The sequence below is a fragment of the Phocoena sinus genome, chromosome 8, assembly GCF_008692025.1.
Source record: "Phocoena sinus isolate mPhoSin1 chromosome 8, mPhoSin1.pri, whole genome shotgun sequence".
NCBI classification, from domain to species: Eukaryota; Metazoa; Chordata; class Mammalia; order Artiodactyla; family Phocoenidae; genus Phocoena; species Phocoena sinus.
The window spans coordinates 74,480,878-74,499,481 of NC_045770.1; the positions used below are offsets into that span (position 1 = coordinate 74,480,878).

Consider the following 18,604-nt stretch of genomic DNA (forward strand, 5'->3'; position numbering starts at 1 on the left):
GAGCCTGATTCCTCCAGCTCCTTTTTTCGTTCTCAAGATTGCTTTGGCTATTCGGGGTCTTTTGTGTTTCCATACAAATTGTGAAATTTTTTGTTCTAGTTCTGTGAAAAATGCCAGTGGTAGTTTGATAGGGATTGCATTGAATCTGTAGATTGCGTTGGGTAGTAGAGTCATTTTCACAATGTTGATTCTTCCTATCCAAGAACATGGTATATCTCTCCATCTATTTGTATCATCTTTAATTTCTTTCATCAGTGTCTTATAATTTTCTGCATACAGGTCTTTTGTCTCCTTAGGTAGGTTTATTCCTAGATATTTTATTCTTTTTGTTGCAATGGTAAATGGGAGTGCTTTCTTGATTTCACTTTCAGATTTTTCATCATTAGTATACAGGAATGCCAGAGATTTCTGTGCATTAATTTTGTATCCTGCTACTTTACCAAATTCATTGATTAGCTCTAGTAGTTTTCTGGTAGCATCTTTAGGATTCTCTATGTATAGTATCATGTCATCTGCAAACAGTGACAGCTTTACTTCTTCTTTTCCGATTTGGATTCCTTTTATTTCCTTTTCTTCTCTGATTGCTGTGGCTAAAACTTCCAAAACTATGTTGAATAAGAGTGGTGAGAGTGGGCAACCTTGTCTTGTTCCTGATCTTAGTGGAAATGCTTTCAGTTTTTCACCATTGAGGATGATGTTTGCTGTGGGCTTCTCATATATGGCCCTTATTATGTTGAGGAAAGTTCCCTCTATGCCTACTTTCTGGAGGGTTTTTATCATAAATGGGTGTTGAATTTTGTCGAAAGCTTTCTCTGCATCTATTGAGATGATCATATGGTTTTTCTCCTTCAATTTGTTAATATGGTTTATCACATTGATAGATTTGCGTATATTGAAGAAACCTTGCATTCCTGGAATAAACCCCACTTGATCATGGTGTATGATCCTTTTAATGTGCTGTTGGATTCTGTTTGCTAGTATTTTGTTGAGGATTTTTGCATCTATGTTCATCAGTGATATTGGCCTGTAGTTTTCTTTCTTTGTGACATCCTTGTCTGGTTTTGGTATCAAGGTGATGGTGGCCTCGTAGAAGGAATTTGGGAGTGTTCCTCCCTCTGCTATATTTTGGAAGAGTTTGAGAAGGATAGGTGTTAGCTCTTCTCTAAACGTTTGATAGAATTCACCTGTGAAGCCATCTGGTCCTGGGCTTTTGTTCGTTGGAAGATTTTTAATCACAGTTTCAATTTCAGTGCTTGTGATTGGTCTGTTCATATTTTCTGTTTCTTCCTGATTCAGTCTTGGCAGGTTATGCATTTCTAAGAATTTGTCCATTTCTTCCAGATTGTCCATTTTATTGGCATAGAGTTGCTTGTAGTAATCTCTCATGATTTTTTTTATTTCTGCCGTGTCAGTTGTTACTTCTCCTTTTTCATTTCTAATTCTATTGATTTGAGTCTTCTCCCTTTTTTTCTTGATGAGTCTGGCTAGCGGTTTATCTATTTTGTTTATCTTCTCAAAGAACCAGCTTTTAGTTTTATTGATCTTTGCTATCGTCTCCTTCATTTCTTTTTCATTTATTTCTGATCTGATTTTTATGATTTCTTTCCTTCTGCTAGCTTTGGGGTTTTTTTGTTCTTCTTTCTCTAATTGCTTGAGGTGCAAGGTTAGGTTGTTTATTCGAGATGTTTCCTGCTTCTTAAGGTGGGCTTGTATTGCTATAAACTTCCCCCTTAGAACTGCTTTTGCTGCATCCCATAGGTTTTGGGTCGTTGTGTCTCCATTGTCATTTGTTTCTAGGTATTTTTTAATTTCCTCTTTGATTTCTTCAGTGATCACTTCATTATTAAGTAGTGTATTGTTTAGCCTCCATGTGTTTGTATTTTTTACAGATCTTTTCCTGTAATCGATATCTAGTCTCATGGCATTGTGGTCAGAAAAGATACTTGACACAATTTCAGTTTTCTTAAATTTACCAAGGCTTGATTTGTGACCCAAGGTATGATCTATCCTGGAGAATGTTCCGTGAGCACTTGAGAAAAATGTGTATTCTGTTGTTTCTGGATGGAGTGTCCTATAAATATCAATTAAGTCCATCTTGTTTAATGTATCATTTAAAGCTTGTGTTTCCTTATTTATTTTCATTTTGGATGATCTGTCCATGGGTGAAAGTGGGGTGTTAAAGTCCCCTACTATGAATGTGTTACTGTCGATCTCCCCTTTTATGGCTGTTAGTATTTGCCTTATGTATTGAGGTGCTCCTATGTTGGGTGCATAAATATTTACAATTGTTATATCTTCTTCTTGGATCGATCCCTTGATCATTATGTAGTGTCCTTCTTTGTCCCTTTTAATAGTCCTTATTTTAAAGTCTATTTTGTCTGATAGGAGACTTGCTACTCCAGCTTTCTTTTGGTTTCCATTTGCATGGAATATCTTTTTCCATCCCCTTACTTTCAGTCTGTATGTGTCTCTAGGTCTGAAGTGGGTCTCTTGTAGACAGCATATATAAGGGTCTTGTTTTTGTATCCATTCAGCCAATCTGTGTCTTTTGGTGGGAGCATTTAGTCCATTTACATTTAAGGTAATTATCGATATGTATGTTCCTATTGCCATTTTCTATATTGTTTTGGGTTCGTTACTATAGGTCGTTTCCTTCTCTTGTGTTTCTTGTCTAGAGAAGTTCCTTTAGCATTTGTTGTAAAGCTGGTTTGGTGGTGCTGAACTCTCTCAGGTTTTGCTTGTCTGTAAAAGTTTTAATTTCTCCATCAAATCTGAATGAGATCCTTGCTGGGTAGAGTAGTCTTGGCTGCAGGTTCTTCTCCTTCATCACTTTCAGTATGTCCTGCCACTCCCTTCTGGCTTGTAGGGTTTCTGCTGAGAGATCAGCTGTTAACCTTATGGGGATTCCCTTGTGTGTTATTTGTTGTTTTTCCCTTGCTGCTTTTAATATGCTTTCTTTGTATTTAATTTTTGACAGTTTGATTAATATGTGTCTTGGCGTATTTCTCCTTGTATTTATCCTGTATGGGACTCTCTGTGCTTCCTGGACTTGATTAACTAGTTCCTTTCCCATATTAGGGAAGTTTTCAACTATAATCTCTTCAAATATTTTCTCAGTCCCTTTCTTTCTTTCTTCTTCTTCTGGAACCCCTATAATTCGAATGTTGGTGCGTTTCATGTTGTCCCAGAGGTCTCTGAGACTGTCCTCAGTTCTTTTCATTCTTTTATCTTTATTCTGCTCTGCAGTAGTTATTTCCACTACTTTATCTTCCAGGTCACTTATCCGTTCTTCTGCCTCAGTTATTCTGCTGTTGATCCTATCTAGAGTACTTTTTATTTCATTTATTGCGTTGTTCATCGTTGCTTGTTTCATCTTTAGTTCTTGTAGGTCCTTGTTAACTGTTTCTTGCATTTTGTCCATTCTACTTCCAAGATTTCTGATCATCCTTACTATCATTATTCTGAATTCTTTTTCAGGTAGATTGCCTATTTCCTCTTCATTTGTTAGGTCTGGTGGGTTTTTATCTTGCTCCTTCATCTGCTGTGTGTTTTTCTGTCTTCTCATTTTGCTTATCTTACTGTGTTTGGGGTCTCCTTTTTGCAGGCTGCACGTTCGTAGTTCCCGTTGTTTTTGATGTCTGTCTGCAGTGGCTAAGGTTGTTTCAGTGGGTTGTGTAGGCTTCCTGGTGGAGGGGACTAGTGCCTGTGTTGTGCTGGATGAGGCTGGATCTTGTCTCTCTAGTGGGCAGGTTCACGTCTGGTGGTGTGTTTTGGGGTGTCTGTGGCCTTATTATGATGTTAGGCAGCCTCTCTGCTAATGGGTGGGGTTGTGTTCCTGTTTTGCTAGTTGTTTGGCATAGGTTGTCCAGCACTGTGGCTTGCTGGTCGTTGAGTGAAGCTGGGTGCTGGTGTTAAGATGGAGGTCTCTGGGAGATTTCCACCGTTTAATATTATGTGGAGCTGGGAGGTCTCTTGTTGACCAGTGTCCTGAAGTTGGCTCTCCTATCTCAGAGGCAGAGCCCTGACTCCTGGCTGGAGCACCAAGAGCCTTTCATCCACACGGCTCAGAATAAAAGGGAGAAAAAGTAGAGAGAATTGGTAGAAGTATGAGGAAAGAAAGAGGGAAAGGAGGAAAGGAAGGAAGGAAGAAAGAAGGAAAGAAAGGAGGGAGGGAGGGAGGAAGGAAGGACGGAGGGAAAGAAGGAAAAAAGACAGAAAGAAAGAAGATACAGTAAAAATAAAATAAAGTATAATATAGTTATTGAATTAAAAAAATATTTAGAAAAAAAAGGGACGCATAGAACCTTAGGACAAATGTTGGGAGCAAAGCTATACAGAGAAAATTTTACACAGGAGCATACACATACACCTTCACAAAAAGAGGTAAAGGGGGAAAAATCATAAATCTTGCTCTCAGAGACCACCTCCTTAATTTGGGGTGATTCGTTGTCTAAAGGAGGGAGGGAAGGAAGGAAAGAAAGAAAGAACGAAGGTAAAGTATAATAAATTTATTACAATTAAAATTAATTATTAAGAAAAAAAATTAAAAAAAAAAAACCATGGCCGGATAGAGCCCTAGGACAAATGGTGGAAGCAAGAGTATACAGACAAGATCTCACACAGAAGCATACACATACACATTCACAAAAAGAGGAAAAGGGAAAAAAATCATAGATCTTGCTCCTAAATTCCACCTCTTCAATTTGGATTCATTCCTTGTCTATTCATGTATTCCACAGATGCAGGGTATATCAAGTTGATTGTGGAGCTTTAATCCGCTACTTCTGAGGCTGCTGGGAGAGATTTCCCTTTCTCTTCTTTGTTCTCACAGCTCACAGGAGCTCAGCTTTGGATTTGGCCCTGCCTCTGTGTGTAGGTCGCTGGAGGGCGTCTGTTTTTTGCTCCGACAGGACGGGGTTAAAGGAGCCGCTGATTCGGGGGCTCCGGCTCACTCAGGCCGGGGGTTGGGGGATGGGGGAAGGAGGGGCACTGCGTGCGGGGCGGGCCTGCGGCGGCAGAGGCGGCGTAACGTTGCGGCAGAGGCCGGCGTGACGTTGCACCAGCCTGAGGGCCGCCGTGCGTTGTCCCGGGGAAGTTGTCCCCGGATCCCGGGAACCTGGCAGTGGCGGGCTGCACAGGCTCCGCGGAAGAGGGGTGTGGAGAGTGACCTGTGCTCGCACACAGGCCCCTTGGTGGCGGCAGCAGCAGCCCCAGCGTCTCCCGCCCGTCTCTGGGGTCCGCGGTCTCAGCCGCGGCTCGCACCCGTCTCTGGGGTTTGTGCTTTCAGCCGCGGCTCGCGCCCGACTCTGGGGTTCGCGCTTTTAGCCGCGGCTCGCGCCCGTCTCTGGGGTTCGCGCTTTTAGCCGCGGCTCGCGCCCGTCTCTGGAGATCCTTTAAGCAGCGCTCTTAAACCCCTCTCCTGGCGCACCAGGAAACAAAGAGGGAAGAAAAAGTCTCTTGCCTCTTCGGCAGGTGCAGGCTTTTCCCCGAACTCCCTCCCGGCTAGTCGTGGTGCACTAACCCCTTCAGGCTATGTTCAAGCCGCCAACCCCAGTCCTCTCCCTGAGCTCTGTCCAAAACCGAAACCCGAGCCTCAGCTCGCAGCCCCGCCCGCCCCAGCGGGTGAGCAGACAAGCCTCTCGGGTTGGTGAGTGCCGGTCGGCACCGATCGTCTGTGCAGGAATCTCCCCGCTTTGCCCTCCGCACCCGTCGCTGTGCACTACTCCGCGGTCCCGAAGCTCCCCCCTCCGCCTCCCGCAGTCTCCGCCCGCGGAGGGGCTTCCTAGTGTGTGGAAACTTTTCCTCCTTCACAGCTCCCTCCCACTGGTGCAGGTGCCGTCCTTATTCTTTTGTCTCTGTTTTTTCTTTTGCCCTACCCAGTTACGTGGGGAGTTTCTTGCCTTTTGGGAGGTCTGAGGTCTTCTGCCAGCCTTCAGTAGGAGTTCTGTAGGAGTTGTTCCACGTGTGGATGTATTTCTGGTGTATCCGTGGGGAGGAAGGCGATCTCCGCGTCTTACTCTTCCGCCATCTTCAAGGTCCCCCTCAAATCTCCTTTTGATACCTAGTGTTAGGACCCTTCTCTGTGATACATTCCGGAAGTACCTTGCTCCTCTCCATCACAATATTTCCTGTAACCCAACACTCAAGGGTAGCCATCCCTGCTAGAGTGTTAGATGAATGAAGGCATGTTTATGATGTTTGTGGCTTTTTTGTTACATCCCTATTGTCTAGCACAGAGGCTGGGCACACAGCAGGGGCTTAATATTTGTCAAATGAATGAATAGTACCTCTGCCAGGAACTAAAGGAGGTGTTTGGAATAAAACCTGGAATCCCATTTCAGCAGACTGTGTGTCTTCCTCTGAGCATCTGCTCATTTCCATCTCTCGAGTGTAAATAAGCTCCAAGTGGGTCTTACTCATCTTGGTATCTCATCCATGGATGGTGTTGTGTCGTGTGATGTTATTTTTCTTCTGACTTTGAGTCCCCAAGCAGCAAGTAATAATGGACTGTGTCCTGGAGAAAGAAATAAAGGTTTGTTCCTTTGAAAGGTTCAAGGCATGTCAGGAACTAGAAATTGCTAATGACTGATGGAGTACTGGTTTCTTCAGGTCAGGGTTGGCGTTCCTTGAATGTACCTTAAGGATTAAAATTATGGCTGGGAGGTCGTGTAGAGTGGTGGAGAGAGACTGGGTATTAGAATCATATTTGGGTTTATATCTCTCTTTCACCCTGCTAGCTACGTGACCACAAGGAAGGTAATTAACATCTTTGAGCCTTGGTTTATTCATCTTTAAAGCACTCCTTTAATTCTAGTTTTGAAAGACTGAGGATATAGTCATTAGCTCTACAAATATTGGAGTGTTTATAATGTGTCGGATATTGCCTTAGGCACAAGGGAAACAAACTCACAGGGTCCTTTCCCTTGAAGAAGTGAGCTTCTCATGTGAAGACAGACATTCAACAAATAAACACAGAAATTAACATGTAACTAGTAATTGTGATATACCTGCTATAAACAAGAAGAATAGGGTGGTATGGGAGAGAGTAATGAGATTTTCTTTAGACCTGAGGGACAAGAAAGCCTTCTCTGAATAGAATATATTTAAGCTGCGACTTGACGGCTGAGTAGAAATTATTCTGGCAGGGATGTTTCATAATGTTCTGAGTTGGTGGGACAAGCTTGCAAAGACCCTGAATCAGGAAAGAGACTGGAGTACTAGAGGAATTAAAACAAAGGCTGATACAATTGGAGGGAAATGACAGAGGGAGAGGAGAGCCTGTTTGTTGTTTCAAATCAAAGTTAAGGATTTTATATTTTTTCTTAAGTAAAATGGGAAGCCCTCACAAGATTTTTAAGGGGGATTGTGACATGACCCAATCTGTTTTACTTATGTATTTATTTATTTAGGCTGTGCTGGGTCTTAGTTGCGGCATGCGGGCTTCTTAGTTGCGGCATGCGGACTCTTAGTTGTGGCATGTGGGACCTAGTTCCCTGATCAGAGATTGAACCCAGGCCCCCTGCCTTGGGAGCACAGAGTCTTACCCAGTGGTCCACCAGGGAAGGCCCCCCCAATCTATGTTTTCTTAAAATTTTTTAAATCTTTATTGGAGTATAATTGCTTTACAATGGTGTGTTAGTTTCTGCTTTATAACAAAGTGAATCAGTTATACATATACATATGTTCCCATATCTCTTCCCTCTTGCGTCTCCCTCCCTCCCACCCTCCCTATCCCACCCCTCTAGGTGGACACAAAGCACTGAGCTGATCTCCCTGTGCTATGCGGCTGCTTCCCACTAGCTATCTATTTTACGTTTGGTAGGGTATAAAAGTCCATGCCAATCTATGTTTTAAAAGGATTTGTTTGTGAGGAAAATAGATTAGGGACAGGCAAAAAGGGGAACAGGAAGGCAAATAAAGTGCTATCCATTTGAGAGATGACAGTTTGGAATAGGATGAGTTTTTCTTCTTGCTGTGGAGTGGGGGAGAAAGAGATTCCAGAGATATTCATGAAATAAAATTAATAGAGCTTGGCAAGGGCCGGTATTTGAGGAGAGAGGACAAAGATGACTCAAAAAAAATAAAGAAAGAAGAAGATGTTTTAAGTGGATACAGGTCCTGCAGATGGTTATGGAGAACTTGGAGAGCATGGATTTTGGAATTAAGAGTTCAGTTTCAGTGAGCTGCGAGACAACCGTGAGGACATCCAAATGAAATATCAAGTGGGCTATGGCTATAGTGACATAAAATACAATATGTGGGCTTCCCTGGTGGCGCAGTGGTTGAGAGTCCGCCTGCCGATGCAGGGGACACGGGTTCATGCCCCGGTCCAGGAAGATCCCACATGCCACGGAGCGGCTAGGCCCGTGAGCCATGGCCGCTGAGCCTGTGCGTCCAGAGCCTGTGCTCTGCAACAGGAGAGACCACAACAGTGAGAGGCCTGCGTACCGCAAAAAAACAAAAACAACAACAACAAAAAACAATATGTAAACTAGGACATGCAAGACAGTGTTATTTCCTATGCTTTTAGAGGGTGGTGTGAGCCTTTGTTATTGCTTCTAGAGAAGCGTGGATGTTCTCAGCCAGAGGCCAGAAGAGATTGAGCACAAGAATTGGCCTAGTCTCAATTTTTCTTAGGAACAGATTGGCAGAGCCTGCAGTTGGGTCCTAAATGGGGCTATTTAAAAAAATTTTATAGGGCATAGCAGGAGTTGAGATCCACAAACATCATCAGAGAATGATCATTAGTAGTTGTCTATGCCCCAAAGTATTTAAATCATAGAATAATAATTTTCTTAGTGGTCTTAACAAGAACTTGAGTCAAATCATAACTCTCCCACTTCCTGGATGTGTTACCTTGGATAAGCTAGTCCCAACCACATTTTCCTAATCTGTGAAGTGAGGATAATAGTAATCTTTAGGGTTGCTGTGAGGGTTTCCCTTACTTACCTGGCTGAGGTGTGTAACATGCTTAGCTCTTTTTAAGGGGGATTGTGACATGACCCAATCTGTTTTATTTATGTATTTATTTATTTAGGCTGTGCTGGGTCTTAGTTGCAGCATGCAGGCTTCTTAGTTGTGGCATGCGGACTCTTAGTTGTGGCATATGGGACCTAGTTCCCTGACCAGAGATTGAATACAGGCTCCCTGCATTGGGAGCACGGAGTCTTACCCAGTGGTCTACCAGGGAAGCTCTATGCCTGGCAAGTTAGAAAAACTCAATATATAGCAGCTTTTATAATAAAAGTGTTCTCTGTATTTGGACAGGTACTAGTTAAATGATGTCACTGTGTGCTTCTAATTATAGGACGATAATTCCACAGACTCTAGAGCTACTTATTAAAAATATTCAAGTAAAATAACGTGAATATTGAGTATGTGTGCGCATGTGCGTGTGTATTCTACAATCTGGTCACAGCTGATTCTGGGAAAAAAAGACAGTGATATAAGAAAGAGGGTGATATATATATATGATATATGTATATGGCTCTGTGTACTTTCACAAGTGCACTAACTTCTCTGAGCTTCAATTGCTACCTCTGTGAAATAGGGATAATAATTCCAGTTTCATAGGGTTGTTAACAGAATCAAGTGGGATAATGCATCTGAAACACTTCACTGAGTGCCTAGCATATATTACATGCTCAGTAACATAATCATTATTATTACAACTGTGCCAGATTATTTGAGGTTCTTTAAACTTACCCTTTTTCCTCAAGGGCTGGAGTTCCATTCCTCCCACTAGGATCGTTTCTTGCCCCTTTTCAGGTTTCTACCTGTGATGAATCAAAGGTCAAGTTTTGCATCATCTAGAAGGGATTTCTTCTCTGACACACTGAAAATTTGTACTGCTCACAACTTAACTACCCCTGTATTTAGCTTATATCCCCTTAGAGTTTCTAATTTCCTTGTGGTCAGGGATCGTCTCAAACATTTTGACATTGCCCCCGGGAGCTTGCATAGCACTGCAGTCCACAGAGTAGGTGCTCCATACAAATTCAGTGGATGATTATTCACTCATGCATAAAGGCAAGCAGGCACTGAATAGAATAAATATTGCTTGAATAAAGGCCTGCATTAATTAAAAACAAAACAAGACACGTGTTTTTGGCACAATGGTGAGGCCCAACCAAAGTGGATTTGTCCATAAACTGGGTTTGTCTCACAGGGGCCCTTCATTGTCCTTGAAATACAATTGACCCAACTCTCTGCATTGTGAATTGATATGGCACATGCTTGATAGAGAGATATGCATTGGAAAATCAACAACGTTTGAGGGGCTTTTTTCCAGCCTGTCAAATGCATGTGGAAGGAGGACCGTTGCAGTCTTGGGAAAGAAAAGAAAAAACACAGCCATGTAACAAAGGATGCACATATGACATTGAGTCAAGGATTATAATGAAAGAAAATGTGATAACTTAATTGATCAATTCTGATGTAGGGAGGGAAGGCCAGGCACTTCCTCTGGCAAAGAAAGCTATGATGCCTAAAAATTGTCCCTTTGCTAGCAAAAACATCACGTACTTTTAATGGTTATTATAAGCTTTTCAAGTCCTTGTAAAAGTGTTCTTGACTGACACATGTTTCACAATTCCAACAAATTCTTCCTCTGATTTTGACTGGGGCAATCTCCAGTTAGCAGGTCAGATAGTGAGACTGGATGTGATACCACGCTCCCCTAAGCCTGTGGATCTACTCTCTAATGTCACAAGGAGCATCTACATCTTTCACTTTTTTTTGCTAGGTTTGCTCTGTGAGAGGATACAGGAAAAGTACATGGGCCTTGGAGCTTACCAGACTTAATTTAGAATCTTAGCATCTCCACTTACTAGCTAGATATTAATGAGTTTGGGCTTTTCTTACCTTGAAGCTGAGGATAACAGTGTTATCAAGTTATCTGAACTTCTATGTCGTTGTCAATATTATCATTATCATAATCGTTATCATTCTCATCACAGTGGCTAACATTTAGTGACCACCTAGTATGTATCAAGAATTGCTCTAAGTGCTTTATATGGATTAGCGCATTTAACTCTTTCCACACATATTAGTAATATATATTATTATCCCCATTTAAAACATCTAGTGTAATGCCAGACATATAGGTACATGAATGTTATTTAATAAGAGTTGTTACCTTTTAGACTAAGTATGGTCTAAAGAGTGTTGGTTTAAAATTCTGTTTCAAAGGAAAAACATTCTAGAATATTATCACCAAAAGGAATTAAACTTGGAGTTGATACAGTTCAGTGTTTTCTATATTTTTTAAAGCCAGAAACTGTTGTTCACATGATCACTATATCAAAAATATAAAAGCAAAGCTATTCTATTTGAATCAGGGGTGGGGGACTTGAGCCCTATCTGACAACTCATCTGTGCCCAGGATTCTGAGGAACAGTGTGAAAATCACTGATGTTGTCCTTTCCTGGTATACGTACCTAGACAGGCAAAGCGATTTATTTTGTTTATTGGTATAGACCCTGAATTATAAATTAGATCTCCTCTCCAAGAACAGTTGTTTTTTTTATGAGACTGCCATATGTGATGTAGCAGTATAATTATTATTTGCTAAAATGTACTGAGTTAAAGATGATAAAGCACCTTCATGTACCTTGTTATATTTGAACTTCACAATTCCTGTGGTGGGCATAGCCTATTACTTCTTGTTCACCTAAAAATGATGCATAACATAAATTTTGGGGGGTGGGGGTCGGGAGGAAATTGGTGCAGCTTGTAATAGAGGTAGGAGAAAAAAATATCAGAGACCAGAAATGTTGGAAAAGGGTGATTCTTTTGAGATAAGTTAACACACTGGAGTTGGCATTTGCCCAGGGGGTAGAATGGTAGAATCTGGCTTCTAATGGACACTGTTTAAGTAGACAGGAGACAAAGCCTGGGGCTGGTGTGAGATGCATAAATCGAGAACCTTGAAGGGTAAATCCTCAGTGGGTGACTAGGAAAAATCCACTCTGCAAGAGAAGACTTGCCTATCAGTCTTGACTCTAGACAGCGAGTATGGCGGAGAAAAGTTTGCATTCCTGAAAGCTTAGGGCCTAAATTTATTCTACCCGTGTGGCTCAATCTTTATGCCCCAAGGCAAAATGTAATTTAAAGTGATTGTGGGTTGATAGTTCCCTCAGGCACGTGACGAAAGCAAACACAGATGCTCTCTGAAGAAATACAATTTTACAGCCCAAACCTCAAGTAATTTCCGCATATTAAATCCTAAAAAATATGAGCTCACAAATAAAAGACTCACTCAAAACACAAGAAAATAAGTCCTCATGCATGATACTCAGCAAAACAAACTGTAAAATCAGATGCTGATTTTACTTTAATAAAGTCAGAAGACTGAAGATACTGGAGTTATCTGTATAAAATATGTCTAATATGTTTTTTAAAAAGGAAATTAAAAGATGAAAGAATAAGGGACCACAAATTTGATCAAGGAGACTGAAAAAGAAAGAAGTTGAATTCTACAAAATAAAATTGTAAGTAAAATAAAAATGATATGGATGACTGAAACAGAACATGACACTACTTGAGAGAATTAATAAACCAAAAGATACATCCAAAGTTAAACAGAATTCAGAAGCATAGAAAAAAGCAAGGGGAATAGTAAAGCAAGTCTAAGAAACATGGAGGAGAGCTTGAGAAGGAAGGAATAATATTTATCTAATTCGAATTCCAGAAAGAGAGAATAGATAAAATGGTGAAAAGAGAATGTTTGAAGAGAAAATACCTGATAATTTTGCAAATTGATAAAAGATTTAATCTTTAGATTCAAGAATCCCAAGGAATCCTAGGAAGAATAAATAAAAATAAATTCACACCTAAATACCTTAAAGTTAATGAATACAAACAAACCCCCTTCCCCATCAAGCAAACAACCAAATAAAATAGATCTTAAAAGCCACAGAGAAAGTGTTTGTCACATACTAAGAAATGATGATTAGGTTAACAACTGACTTCTCAACAGTGATAATAGAAGCCAGAAAACAATGGAATATCTTCAAAATGATGAGGCAAAATAACTCTATACCCAAAAAAGCTATTTTTCAATTAAGAGGGTGGTCAAAGGACATATTTAGATAAATTAAAATTGAGCACAGTTACTATCAAAATATCTTCATTAGAGGAACTTGTAAAGGTTACATTAAGAAAAATAACCATCCTAGAAGGAATGTCTGAGATTCAAGAAGACCCTTGGGCAAAGAAATGTTAAACATGCGGTTAAAAAAGTATGCCTCAGGAAGCATGTTCAAGAACATTTCTTGCAGCATTGTTTGTAATTCCAAACCTGCAAATAACTCAAATGTCAATGTGTAGTATAATGGATAAATTTTGGAATATTCATGCTATGGAATATTATACACTATTGACAAATAAATGAAAGATAGCTATAGGCATTAACATGGATGAATAGAAAAAAAACCACCATGGAAGATATTACAGTATGATTTCACATGTGAAGTTCAAAATGGGCAAAACTAAATAATCTATAATTTTGAAATACATACCTATGTATGGTAAAACTATAAAAATATGTAAGGGAGTGATTAACACACAAATTAAGAGAGTTGTCTGATGGCTGGGAGGAGGATTCATTGGGGACCTGTAATAAAGGGGTACTGATAATATTGTATTCATTTAATTTATATATTCATATATATTCATTTTATATATCTCTTATGTATCATAAATTTTGCAATAAAACAATTATAGAAAGACAAGTCATATAAGAAGGCAGTAGAAAGAAGATTCAGGATCAACATGGATAAAAGCCTTCAAGAAGGAACAACTTTAGCAAGTTTGTATATTAGGGGGAAAAAATGTGAAGCATGGGATGGTCCAAAGTTTCCTAGTCCTACTCTTCTACCCCCTTGCCAGCTTACCTTTGCATATTGCCAAGGCGTGTTCTCATGTATGCCGACATATAATAAAAATGTCTCATGCTTTATTATTTGGAAGTCTTTTATTCTTTTCTTTCCTGATGTAAAATTCTATTTGCTTCTTCTAGGTCATAACTTTTGTGCTGAAGGACCTAAATGTGGTGAAAACTCAGAGTGCAAAAACTGGAATACCAAAGCTACTTGTGAGTGTAAGAATGGTTACATCTCTGTCCAGGGAGACTCTGCCTACTGTGAAGGTAAGTGAACTATTGAATAAAGTCAACTTGTGAGAAATATATTCTTGATAGACGTGGTTGAAGAATGAAAGCCTTCACTTGGTTCTGGTCCTATGGGATCCTATAAAAAATTATACCAACAATCTAGGATATTCTCTTCTTCTGACTTATCCAGGCTGCTTAGTAGCATGTAAAAGCAAGACCTTTCAATCACCAGCAAAACCATAAACACCTCGTTTTATGTTGTCTTATTTGGGTATATTGTCTTCTTCAATTTCAGTTAAATGTTACATGGTGGATCCTCTTTTTGAATGGATGCTTTGATACTAGCTTATACCCAATTGCCATCATCTTCACCTGCCAAGGGCAGCGTTTTTTTTCAGTTGTGTTGCCTAATGACTGATTCATGTGTTGCTAGTTCCCAAACTCTACTAAAAGTCCCAGTGACAGATGGACTCATAACTTTGGGCACATGGATTGGTATAGTAGGTTGGTGGCCTCAAGCTTCAGTGACCCCCCCTTTTCTACTTTATAGAGCAGAGCAACTCCTCTGTCTTATGTGAACCCCTCTTTCCATGCTCAGCACGCTGGGGGCAAGCATTGCATACTCCTGTTCCTTTAATATACCAGAGGATCAGGGATTAGTTATGACCTTGGATTTACATGTACAGTGCCCTAAAATCTGAGCCCATCCATTTCTCCAGTGCTCACTGGCTCTCTCCCATCAGTTTAGAGAAATTCTTATAGGCAAAGTGATGGCTAGGCTGTTTTTCCATCGGGGTTGGACCTAATTATTCCTGTCATCTTTACTAGTATATTGGACCTTGGTGTTCTGTTAATTAGGAAGGTAGATGTCTTGACTGGAATAAATGCTGCAAAATCTTGGTCACTCTCCTCCTACTTGATTTGGTTCTCAGGTGGGTCAGGTATTGTCAAGGTAAAGACAGTTGATGACAATAATGGTAGATTCCTTTCCATTCTTCTGTTTTATGTTGTTGACCCCTGCTTAACTTTTTGGCTTTGACTAAAGACCTCCTCAGTTGTTAAGGAAATGTTTCTAATTACTGTTAGTGTTTGGAACCTGGTAGGAAGCCTCTGTTTTTCATTTCTTCTGGAAGAATTTCTTTATTACTGCTTTGGTTCTCATTAGCAATATAAGTCTAACTAATAGTTAACCCCCGACACACACACTTTTTTTTCCTTTTGCTTACCTGTATAGATTTGAACTTGATTTGGGAGACATGCCACTTGGGAGGGTGAAGTTGCCCTTTAGTTATGAACCTTTTCATCTATCCATTAACATCATGTTACATATTTGTCAATTTTGAGGAAGAGGACTATTAATTTCAATACTTCACATTAACATTTATTTTTTGTATCTTATGCTATTTTGTATTTTTTGTCAGAAAATTACTGTAATTTTAAAATGAAAAAATGTGAACATTTTCCTCTCCATTTATCATGAAAATATCCCACAAGCCAGGTAGTGGTCTAAAAAATTTGTTTTCTTACCTTCTGCTATATGTTGGGAGAGACTATGAACAATTATAAAAAATGATAGAAGGAACCTCAAAATAATTTGAATCTTGATTCTACCATTGGCAGGTGTTTTAGTTGTCTCTTGGAAGCAGTGCACCCACCATTCCTGGCTCCCATTAGCTATTGAGACCTGGCAGAACCTGGGAGGAAATTGCTGGTACAAATGCTGTTTTGGGACTCTTTGATTCTCTCCTCATTTTTTGTTACATAGAATCACTTTATGAGGTACCATTTGTGGTATTATGCCTACCCTTTGTGTGTGAGGCCTTATTTTATTGATTATGTTGAGGTTGAGCGATTTTAGGTCTGAATCCCTGTTTCCTTGAACATGCTTCTCAACTCGTGTGCACGGGGCCTTGGGTCAGTGTATACTGTGGTACCACCTTGAGTCATGGTAATGTCCTCGGGCTTTAGTCATTTTTCTGTGATCATGGGGACATTCCACAATTCCAGAGGGCATGTTCATAAAGAGAAGGAGAAATGACTAAACATTAGAGCCCATTTACAGTCTAAGAATAGAACTCAGGGACTAAAACAGGGGTCACATACTGGGCATCTGGATGGGAGGCACTGAGAACCAAGTAGAGTGAATATCAACATTTAGAGCAAACACCCTCCTCTCTTTTCATTCAGCCATCTTCAGCACACTTGGGCTTTTCCTGTGGTTGCGTGGTGGCTGCCATAGCCCCAGACATGGTGTCCTCATACCAGCAACCCAAAGAAGGAAGGAAGAGGCAGGGGTTAAAAATCTTCTCTGTGTGAGGTTCTGTGTTTGTGTGTCTTTTTTTTTTTTGGTGATGATCATATGGTTTTTATTCTTCAATTTGTTAATATGGTGTATGACATTGATTGATTTGCATATATTGAAGAATCCTTGCATCCCCAGGATAAATTCCACTTGATGATGGTGTATGATCCTTTTAATGTGTTTTTGGATTCTGTTTGCTAGTATTTTGTTGAGGATTTTTGCATCTACATTCATCAGTAATATTGGTCTGTAATTTTCTTTTTTTGTAGTATCTTTGTCTGCTTTTGGTATCAGGGTGATGGTGGCATTGTAGAATGAGTTTGGGAGTGTTCCTTCCGCTGCAATTTTTTGGAAGAGTTTGAGAAGGATAGCTGTTAGCTCTTCTCTAAATGTTTGATAGAATTCACCTGCGAAGCCATCTGATCTTGGACTTTTGTTTGTTGGAATAATTTTAATCACAGTTTCAATTTCATTACTTGTGATTGGTCTGTTCACATTTTCTATTTCTTCCTGGTTCAGTCTTGGAAAGTTATACCTTTCTAAGAATTTGTCCATTTCTTCCAGGTTGTCCATTTTATTGGCATAGAGTTGCTTGTAGTAGTCTCTTAGGATGCTTTCTCTTTCTGTGGTGTATGTCTAACTTCTCCTTTTTCATTTCTAATTTTATTGATTTGAGTCCTCTCCTTTTTCTTGATGAGTCTGGCTAATGGTTTATCAATTTTGTTTACCTTCTCAAAGAACCAGCTTTTAGTTTTATTGATCTTTGCTATTGTTTTCTTTGTTTCTATTTCATTTATTTCTGCTCTGATCTTTATGATTTCTTTCCTTCTACTAACTTTGGGTTTTGTTTGTTCTTTCTCTAGTTCATTTAGGTGTAAGGTTAGATTGTTTATTTGAGATTTTTCTTGTTTCTTGAGGTAGGCTTGTATAGGTATAAACTTCCCTCTTAGAACTGCTTTTGCTGCATCCCATAGGTTTGGATCGTTGTGTTTTCATTGTCATTTGCCTCTGGGTATTTTTTGATTTCCTCTTTTATTTCTTCAGAGATCTCTTGTTTATTTAGTAATGTATTGTTTAGCCTCCATGTGTTTGTGTTTTTTCTGTTTTTTCCCTGTAATTCATTTTTTTTTTCCTGCGGTACGCGGTCCTCTCACTGTTGTGGCCTTTCCTGCCGTGGAGCACAGGCTCCGGATGCGCAGGCTCTGCAGCCATGGCTCACGGGTCCAGCTGCTCCGCGGCATGTGGGATCTTCCTTGAGTGGGGCATGAACCCGTGCCCCCTGCATTGGCAGGTGGACCCCCAACCACTGTGCCACCAGGGAAGCCCCCCCTGTAATTCATTTCTAATCTCATAGCGTTGTGGTTAGAAAAGATGCTTGATATGATTTCAGTTTTCTTAAATTTACTGAGGCCTGATTTGTACCCAAGATGTGATCTATCCTGGAGAATGTTCCATGTGCATTTGAGAAGAAAGTGTGATCTTCTGTTTTTGGATGGAATGTCCTATAAATATCAATGAAATCTATCTGGCCTATTGTGTCATTTAAAGCTTGTGTTTCCTTATTAATTTTCTGTCTGGATGATCTGTCCATTGGTGTAAGTGAGGTGTTAGAATCCCCCACTATTACTGTGTTACTGTCAATTTCCTCTTTTATACCTGTTAGCATTTGCCTTATGTATTGAGGTGTTCCTATGTTGGGTGCATATATATTTAGAATTGTTACATCTTGTTCTTGGATTGATCCCTCGGTCATTATGTAGTGTCTTTTCTTGTCTCTTGTAGCATTCGTTCTTTTAAAGTCTATTTTATCTGATATGAGTATTGCTAGTCCAGCTCTCTTTTGATTTCCATTTGCATGGAATATCTTTTTCCATCCCCTCACTTTGAGGGTCTCTGTGTCCCTAGGTCTGAAGTGGTTCCCTTGTAGATAGCATGTATATGGGTCTTATTTTTGTATCCATTCAGCGAGCCTGTGTCTTCTGCTTGGAGCATTTAATCCATTCACATTTAAGGTAATTATCAATATGTATGTTCCTATTTCCATTTTCTTAATTGTTTTGTGTTTGTTTTTGTAGGTCCTTTTCTTCTCCTGTGTTTCCCACTTAGAGAAGGACCTTTAGCATTTGTTGTAGAGCTGGTTTGGTGGTGCTGAATTCTCTTAGCTTTTGCTTGTCTGTAAAGCTTTTGAT

At 40.0% G+C, this 18,604-nt stretch overlaps 1 protein-coding gene across 1 annotated transcript in view; it reads left to right on the forward strand.

The window, feature by feature from the left end:
- Positions 1–18,604, forward strand: part of NELL1 (neural EGFL like 1) — an 891,542-nt gene that overhangs the window by 218,070 nt on the left and 654,868 nt on the right. The window contains 1 exon segment of the mRNA XM_032640327.1: positions 14,021–14,149. Coding sequence (XP_032496218.1) covers positions 14,021–14,149 — 129 coding nt within the window.